General features: G+C 66.4%; 1 protein-coding gene across 1 annotated transcript; it reads left to right on the top strand.

Moving 5' to 3' along the window:
* Positions 1-1163: 1163 nt before the first annotated feature.
* On the top strand, positions 1164-8077 carry HSPBP1 (HSPA (Hsp70) binding protein 1). The gene is made up of 8 exons (XM_084258025.1): positions 1164-1214; positions 1552-1842; positions 3127-3331; positions 3761-3985; positions 5203-5358; positions 5540-5636; positions 5734-5845; positions 7884-8077. The coding sequence occupies exons 2-8, from the start codon at positions 1639-1641 to the stop codon at positions 7956-7958; spliced, it is 1074 nt and encodes a 357-aa protein (XP_084114151.1). The 5' UTR covers positions 1164-1214; positions 1552-1638; the 3' UTR covers positions 7959-8077.
* The last annotated feature ends 1112 nt before the right edge of the window (positions 8078-9189 follow it).

Here is a 9189-nt window from a genome sequence, read left to right as displayed (position 1 = left end):
AGGCTGCAACCTTGTGACCGAGGGATGCGGGCACCTCTGGGAGCTAAAGCAGGCAGAGGTGGGGTCTGCCCTGGTGCTCCCGAGCATCACAGCCCTAGTGACTCTTCGATTTTCGCTCCAACAGAACATGTTGGGCTCCCAACATCCAGAACTATGAGATAATAGATCTGTGTTGTTTTAAGCTACCAAGTTTTTGACAATTTGCTAAAGGCAGCAACAGGGAAAATGAGGCACCACTGGTCCAGGGTTCCTTGGCGGTGCATGCGCGTGCACACACACTCTGCCATCCATCTTGACCCCAAATATCGCTTGCACACCCAGGCCGAGCCCTGTGCACCCCAGCTGCATACAGCCGTCTCCTGGAGGGGGCCATTTATGAAGATTAGAATCAGGTCTCTTTAGACCCAGCCTAAAGCAAAATCGTCCCCAAAAAGGCCCCCTCCACGCCCCACCACCTGCCGGGGCCCTCCGCTGCAGGCCATCCTGCTGACCGAGGGGCAGCACAGTTGGTGCCCGGCAGGCCCGGCAGGCCCGCAGCTCCGGGAAGGGACAAAGGGCAAGCGGAGTGGGGGGGGGGGCCCACAGAGGGTGGGCCTTAAGGAGGCACCGGTGAGTCGGGGGCTCCACCTGAGAGCCGTCCAGGAGCAGGGGGAGGAGCCTGACAGTGGGGGACCCCAACCACTAGCAAACACCAGGGGGGCGAGGCTGCGGGGTGGGCGGGGCCTAACGGGGAGCGGCCGACGCACCCGATGGGGCGGGGGCGGGGGCCGGCGCGGGGGGCGGGGCCTGGCGGAGTGCGGCTCAAAGGCCTGGGGCAGGGGCGGAGCCTGAGGGGGTGGGCGGGGCCTGGCTCGGAGGCCCGAGGCGGAGTGGAGGGGCCTGGATGATGGATGTCGGCGGCATCCAACCGAGGCGGGGCCAGGCCTGGGGGCGGGGCCTCCGCGCAGGGGTGGGGCTCTCGGGGGCGTCACCCGAGGGGCGGGGCCTAGGGCGCGAGCGCCCGGGCGGAGGCCCCCCGCGAGGCGGGGCCGAGCGCCGCGTCAGGCTGGGCGGGAAGGAATTAAGTGCCGGACCAGCGCCCTGAGGCGTGGGGGGGCGCGCCGGGAACTTCCTGGCGAGCCCGTGCGCATTTCCTGGCAATATGGCGGCGCCCAGTAGCGTCAGGTGCGGGCGACTCTGTGTCTACTAGCGGCGGCGACGCGAGGCCCGCGGAGGTGAGACCCGTCGCGCTCTGGTTGCCGTCTTCGGAGAGGAGGAGACTGGTTCTCGAGGAGCCCAAGGGGCGGGCTCGTTGCTGTGGAAGCAGGGTGTGGGGTTGCCAAGAGACGGGAACGCGAGGCGCTGCGACGAGGGAGGGGGTTTGCTCGGTTGCTAGGGAAAGTGGGTGGGGCCTGTTGCTAGGGAGGGAGGAGGGGCTTAGGACTTTGGGAAGGGTCCTGCTGGCACCGAGCTTGGGAAGGGGGCCGGGGTCACGGAGGGTGTGGGCAGCGTGGCTCGGGGTCATGGGGGGACGCCGAGGTCGAGCAAAGCAGCAGCAGGCGCTCCTCGCAGACCCCCTGGAGTCGGCCCGTCAGGACGCAGAGCTCCCTCAGCGCGCGACCTTCTCCCAGTCGCCCTTCCCCTCCGCACGAACGACCCATGGCGGACCAAGGCCCGGGGGGCAGCCGCCTCCCCCTGGCGCTGCCCGCAGCCTCCCAGGGGTCCTCGTCCGGGGGCGGCGGCTCCTCGACTGGGGGCTCCGACAATCCCCCGCCCCCGCGCAACCTCCAAGGGCTGCTGCAGATGGCCATCACCGCGGGCTCTGAGGAGCCAGACCCCCCTCCAGAACCGATGAGCGAGGAGGTAAGCGTGGGACCCCAGAAACTGCGGTGAGGTGCGTGGGGACGGGGTAGCTTGGGCAGGGGACTTGGGCAATCGGAGCAGGGGTTTTTCTGGGTGGGGCGTGAGTCCAGGTGGGGAGGCATAGAGGCTCCATGGTGCGAGAGGGGGTTCAGGTAGACGAAGGTCACGTCCCCGCATCCAGCACTGTGCTGGGAGGCAGAACACGTCCGTGTCACATGAAAGGCAGCACTTTCCAGAGCCTGACACACCTGGATTCAGCGTCGTCCAGCTGTGTGACCCCGGGCTGACCACGGCATCGCTCTGGGCTGCAAGTTCTTCCTTTATGAGATAATAATGACAACGCCCTTCACAGAGTAGTTCTGGGGGTCCAGCTTATTGAGGGCTCTGCAGCCTCCACACAGTGCTCCGGGGTTCTCGGGGACAGCATGGGCCTTGAGCTCAGGCGGCTTCAGGTCGTGCAGGTTGCTGACCCCGTGACCTTGGCCGGGTCTTACCTTTCAGTGCCTCAGTTCAGCCACATGAGGATTCCCATCTGTGAAGTTAAGATCACACATTCCTCCTAGGCTTGTTTTGAAGATTAATAGCGGTTTTTATTACTATTTGATGTTGAGTTGGTGGTGGCTGTAGACTGCACGCGGTGCTAGCCCATACCCCTGATGTTGGTCGCGGGGCCTTTCCAGTGAGAAATGTGGGAGACAGGCACAGAGGAAGCTTCCCGCCCAGATTTACCCAGCTCTGTGGTATTGGCACCTTCGTGTGAGTGCTTGGCTCAGAGCTTGGCACAGAAAAAACAAACCAGTCACCAATTCTCCGCTCCCTCGCATGTGGCCTTATGACCCCACCCCCTGGGCCTCGGGAACAACAGTCTGCTGGTTTTCATCCTTACTCATCCGCACCCAAGTGACAGCTGGGGGAGGGGGGTTTTGCTGCTAGTGTCTGGCGGGTGCAGATCAGGGAGGCTGCCCAGCAGCCCCAGGGTCAGCCCAGCTCACTCCCTACCCTCCTGGTGCCACCTCGCTCTCCCGACCCCATCCCTGTGACCTTTCCCAGGCACCTGCCATAGCACGCTGTTTTGTTGGTGTGCTTCCACCAGAATTGGAGCCCCTCCCGGCAGGAGCGTCTGTCAGGCCCAGGGCTGTATCCCTAAGTGTCCAGAAAATATCCCATACTTGCCATGATCGAAGGCGGTCAGCTGTTAGGGCGGATGGTTTTATCGACAACTGTGACGCCTGGTTGCCTAACTGATGGAGGTCTGCTTCTCCCCCACCCGCTGTGCCCCCCCAGAGGCGCCAGTGGCTGCAGGAGGCCATGTCGGCCGCCTTCCGAGGTCAGCGGGAAGAGGTCGAGCAGATGAAGCACTGCCTCCGGGTGCTGTCCCAGCCCACGCCCCCCTCTGCCAACGAGGCCGAGCTGGCCTCCGACCAGCAGGAGCGCGAGGGCGCCCTGGAGCTGCTGGCGGACCTGTGTGAGAACATGGACAATGCTGCAGGTACCCGGCCCCCATCCCTGCTGGCTCCCCTCGTGCCTCTGGAAGAAGTCGGCCTCCTTCCTGGCCTCTCTGCCTCCGGCCTCTCCCCACCCAGTCTGGCTCGGGTCCCTTCTGCTGTGCCCCCAGCCCTGAGGAGCCACGACGGTGCCCTCTCTCGCCCCAGATAGCCGCCCGCCTCCATGCTCCCGAAGCTGGCTGTTGTGCCCGGGTCCACTGTCCCCCAAGTGTGGACGAGGGCTGGTGGCAGGAAAGGGCTCCCTGAGGGGTGACGTTTGGCTGGAGACGGGAAGCGAGGGCGCGGGTGGTGCCTTCCAGGCAGGGGGAATGGCAGTGCCAGGACCCTGAGGCGGAAGGGCTGGGGCAGGCCATGGGCTTCCCCGCAGGTGGGGGATGGCGTGAGTGGCTCGGGACACAGCCCCTCCCGTGCAGACTTCTGCCAGCTGTCGGGCATGCACCTGCTGGTGGGCCGCTACCTGGAGGCGGGGCCGGCGGGGCTGCGGTGGCGCGCAGCACAGCTGATCGGCACGTGCAGCCAGAACGTGGCCGCCATCCAGGAGCAGGTGCTGGGCCTCGGCGCCCTGCGCAAGCTGCTGCGGCTGCTGGACCGGGACGCCTGTGACTTGGTGCGCGTCAAGGCCCTCTTCGCCATCTCCTGTGAGTGCCAGGGCGGCGGGGAGGGGGCAGGGGTGTGGGGACCCGGCTGGTCTGCGTGCAGAGCGGGGCCTCTGGGTACCGAACCAGAGCCCCTTGATGGCTGAGCGACGTTCCCAGTCAGCGACAGGCCACGTGGGGGGCCCAGGAGTCCCAACTGTCCTGCTGCCCCACAGGGATGCTCACTGAGTCGGCGCCGGCCCATCTGGTGGGGGCTGAGTCCCACTTCAGTGCCCGCTCCCGGGGCTGGCTCTTCCCTACCTCGGAGGGTGTGGTTATAAGCTGGGGCCCCCAGGATCCTCCTTGAGTGACCCACAGAGTCAGAAATGACTGCCCAGGTCTCGAGGCTGATCGCAAAGCCCATGCTGGATGTGCAGGGGAGCACTGGGGTGGGTCACAGGCCAGGGCAGGGGGCCCCGGCCACAGTGTTTCCATCCCCGCGGAGCCGGGGTGCCCTCCCGGCCTGTGCTGCTTCAGAACCTTGGAAGCTCCCTGACAGGAGGGGCTTAAGGGTCACAGTTGATCACTGACCCCGCCTCCAGCCCTCCCCCTTCTCTGAGGAGTGGTGGGGGGGCTGGAAGCACCAGGCTTAGCAGCTGGTGGTCTTGCTGGCCACAGCCGCCACCCAGGAGCCCAGCCGAGGCTCCTCGTGAGGACAAAAGCCTTCCCGTTACCATGGGCTTTAGGAGCTTGCAGTGGGAGCAGAGGACTGACCCAATGGGCACAGACCATGTCAGGGTGGCCATGGGAGGGACCTTGCGGGGGGCTTGCTAGGAGGAGACGGGTGGGGGGGGAATGGCAGGACCGAGGGCAGGCGTGTCGGAGGAGGTAGCATCGGGAAGGCACATACAAAACCGGGAAGCGACAGGCCTGGCCATGGGCCACAAAAGCAGGCAGGGTCTGGGTCCCCAGGGGCGCCACGAGTTGGAATGGGGCCAGGCATAGCAGAGACTGTCCCAGTTGCTCACGTCAGTTACGTCCTGGCAGAGAGGCGCCGGGAAAGGTCATGCTTGGAAGCGCAGGCCCCAGATCTATGGTGCTGGAGGGGGTGAGGGTGGTGGTGGAGGTGACGGTGGTGGTGGAGGTGTTGGAGGTGATGGGGGTGATGGACGTGGTGATGGAGGTGATGGAGGTGGTGACGACGATGATGATAGTGACGGTGACACCGATGACGGTCACAACGACCCGCCTCAAGCCTTGTGCGCCCCTCCCTGCCGCAGGCCTGGTCCGGGAGCAGGAGGCGGGGCTGCTGCAGTTCCTCCGCCTGGACGGCTTCTCGGTGCTGATGCGGGCCATGCAGCAGCAGGTGCAGAAGCTCCAGGTCAAGTCGGCCTTCCTGCTGCAGAACCTGTTGCTGGGCCACCCCGAACACAAAGGCAGGGCTGTGGGGCTGAGGGCCAAGGTGGTCCCCAAGAGGGAGTGGGCCAGGGATGGTCCCCCAGGGGGAAGGGGGCCAGGGTATTATTCCTCTAGGGGGGCAGAGGGGAGTGGAGGGAGTGGATCGGCCACCCCGGGTGGGGAGGGGCCTCTCCCGTGACCCCCGAGCCCTTCCTGCAGGGACACTGTGCTCCATGGGGATGGTGCAGCAGCTGGTGGCCCTCGTGCGGACAGAACATAGCCCCTTCCACGAGCACGTGCTGGGAGCCCTGTGCAGGTGCGGGGGCCAGTCTGTGCAGTGCGCTGCTGGGGGGAGAGGGCAGTGCAGGTGTGCAGCCTAGGAGATGAAAGGCCCTGCTCCCCTGTCCCCGCAGCCTGGTGACAGACTTCCCCCAGGGCGTGCGGGAGTGCCGGGAGCCCGAGCTGGGCCTGGAGGAGCTGCTCCGCCACCGCTGCCAGCTCCTGCAGCAGCACGAGGAGTACCAGGTAGGGGAGGGCAGGAGTCCTACGGTGGGGCAAGCACCCATGGTCAGGAGTTGTGGCATTTGAGGGGCGGGGAGACTGCCAGATACTCCCTTAGACTCGAGAGAGACTAGAGACTTGGTGTGGGCGGTCGCAGCCCGGTGTGCAGCAGCTGCTGTGGGGGTGTGGCCTCCTCTGCCATGCAGGTGCGTCTCCCCGGAGCGTGGGCACCTGCCCAGCCCTGGCCTGGTGTGAGCGCCCCCCGGGCCGCAGCCTGTGGGTACCCGCAGCACAGGCAAGCCAGGCTGGGAGTCTTAGGGGTTGAAGAACTCGTTCAATTATCAAAGTTATTTAATGTGATTATTTCATCGTATCACTCACTTAATAAACATTTCTAGATTGATACATAGCAAATGGGAAAGAGCCACCAAGTGGCCAGAGAAGTGCCGCCTCCAGAGGAGGGCGCGCTGGCTGCTGAGGCAGCACCTCAGATGCTCAGATGCTTGATGGCGTGGCTGTCAGAGCACAAGTAACTCAGACAAGCAACAGCTGAGTGAGAAACGACTAACGAGCCACTCAGACGCTTACTGAGCGCTAAGTGATGCCGCACCCGGTCAGGTTCAGCGAATCTCTCACTCACCTGCTGCCCTCTGCCCGGCGGGCGCCGTCGGCCACGCACACACCCCTCAGGGGTCAGTCACGTGCCAGGCGTGGGTGCTGGAGACTTGGGGGGAGCAGAGGGGGCAGCCTGGGGCTCGCGGGGTGACGGGCACGCAGCTGCGGGGTGGGCGTGCGCACACGTGCAAGCGGCCGGACAGAGCCGTCCCCCTCTCTGGCTTTGGGTAGCGGCTGGCAGTCCTGGCGCCCCCTGCCCAGTGCTTGCACCCCTAACCTCTGCCTCTATTCTCGCCTGGCCTCCCCACGGGGCTGTGCGCTGTCCTGGGAATCTTCCAGGCTTGTCAGCCGGACGGCGTCCTGCCAGGTGACTGGTCTCGTGTCTGCCAGTCCCCTTTGGCAGGACTTTCTGTGGGCACCAGAGAGTTGAATTTCTAGCGTTTCTGAGTAGTCTGTGGTGAGGCGAGGGGCACGGGAAGGTGAACGGGGAGGTGATCTCCCCCCATCCTGCTCCTGTCTCCCAGCACCTCTCCCGGTCCCTCGCGGAGACAGACGAGCAAACTTGCGTAAAGATTCGAACCCCCTTTTGTGCAAAGTCAGCCTCTCCCCACCACCTCTCCTTACCTTGCTCTCCCTCCTGTCCCCAGGGTGCGCAGCTGCCGGACAGCCCCCCACTGACTGCCCCTCGACGGGCGTCAGTGTCTCCCTGCTGCCGGCTCTGCCAAGGACTCACCTTTACACGTGCCCCCAAGTGTGGGTGTCTGCCGTGCAGGCGTCCAGAGGGGCGGGCTGGGTGAAGGTGGCCAAGGGTGAAGGCTAGGACTGGAGGGTCATTGCATCAACTGTCCCCAGTTGCTGTCCAGCGCGAACTAGTGCCCGTGCCTGCCACCGGGCTCGGACCCTGTCCCTGCCACGGCGGCCTGAGCTGCTGTGGCTCCCGCTCTGCCCTGGCACCCGCTCCTGTCGCCAGTGCTCTCTGTACCCTTGGCCTGTTTGTCAGGTGGTGGTTTAGCGCCTGGTTTCTCTAAGCTGCTGAAGAGCTGGATCTCTGGGATCAGCGGGAAAACCCCTGCGTCCTCCCGCTGCTGTGCCTTCTGTCATTTTGGTTTCTGGCCTCTTGGCACCGTGCAGCCCCCACGCAGGCCGTCCTGCCAGCGCTGCTTGGGTCCCAGGAGATTGTATCCAAGGGGGGATCTTCAAGCAGAGCTAGGTCAGGGGTGGGGTGGAGTGTGTGGGAGTTAGAAAGAGCCCCAGGGGACTGCCGGGAAGACAGACAAGTGGGTTCAGACCCAAGACCGCAGACCTCAGGGTCAGGGTCAGGGGCGAATCCAGCCACAGGAGGCCCAAAGGTGAGCAGGCGGAGCGGCCTTGGGGAGGGAGGAGCATGGCTTGCTGGGGAGGGGGCGCGGCCGCCTCCGCCCTCTCAGCTCACCCCCTGCCCTTCCAGGAGGAGCTGGAGTTCTGCGAGAAGCTCCTGCAGACCTGCTTCTCCAGCCCGACGGACGACAGCATGGACCGGTGAAGCCGGTGCGCCTCCGCCCCGTGGGAACCCCAGGCCCGTGCCAGCCCCACCCCGAGGTCCCCTCCCGGAGGGCCGGCAGGCCCAGACGCCTCTCTGGTCTCCGCCGGCCCCCTGGAGGGGCTGGCCAAGGCTTAGGCTCCGCGACCCCACTTCTCGCGCGCTCGCACCCCGTGCCCCCTGCCTACACTGCACTCCCAGGATAGGTGCCCGCCCCTCCCGGCTGCCCTGTCGCCTCCTGGGGAGGGTCGGGCGGGGGCGGAACCGGGAACAATAAAGTGTGACTGCGCCTCCTCGGGACCCTGCGTCTCCTCTGCGCGCGCGTCCCCCGGGGCGGCCAGACCCCCCACCCGGCCTGCGCGCCCCAGCCGGCCCCCCGCGCGCCCACGTGCCCGCCCCGGGCGGGAGCCGGCGGGCCGGGCTGTCACGTGGCCGGCCGGCCATTCAGGGCCCGCCCTGGCGGCGCCCGCGTCCCCGGCTCCCCGCGGGCTCGGCTGCGGGGCGTCTCCCGCGCTGCCGGCGCCCTGCGCGGACCCGGAGCCGAGCCCGCGCGCGTCCGCGGCCAAGCGCGCGGCCAGGGTCACCCCGCGGACTCCCCAGCCGGCCCCCGCGCTGTGTCCCGGCCCCTCCCCAGCCGGTGTGGGGTTCCCCGGGGATCTCGGGGTTTAGACGGCGCGGTTGCCCCCTCCCCCCCTCAGGAGAAGCGCAGGGGTGGCGCGCTCGGGGTCGGCCAGGAACCCCCGGCTGACTCCGAGCGCGGGGTGTCGCGGCGCTCCGGCGCTCCGTGCCCCTCCTGGGCGCAGAGGGCAGGGCTCCACGAGGGGGTGCTGGAGGCTGCCCAGGGCGCCCCTCCAGTGTAGTAGAGCCTCCCCTGTTCCCTGGAAGCGGGGAGAAGCCCAGGGCCCGCGGAACGAGCCCCTTCCTACCCTGGGAAGCCGCTCGGCTCCAGCAAGAGCGTCACCGACGGGAGTCGGACAGGGCCAGACCCAGGCTGGGGCTCTGCAGCTGCCCAGCTTCTTGCAGACTGACGTTTGTGAATGTCCCGGCTGGCGGAATCTGCCCCCCCCTCAGCCTCCCCCCCTCAATTTCTGAGCGTCAGTGTTCAAAGAGCTACTGCGCAGAGGCTGAGCAAGCCAAGTGCTGTGCATCCTGGTGTGGAGGGAGAGAGGGCTCCAGGGACAGAGGCAGAGTGAGTGACCGCTCCAAGCTGTAGGATGGCGGGAACCCGGGGCTG

This window comes from Talpa europaea (assembly GCF_964194135.1).
Source record: "Talpa europaea genome assembly, chromosome: 16".
NCBI classification, from domain to species: Eukaryota; Metazoa; Chordata; class Mammalia; order Eulipotyphla; family Talpidae; genus Talpa; species Talpa europaea.
Note: the sequence above shows the minus strand (reverse complement) of the source record. Positions and strands in the feature narration are given on the sequence as shown.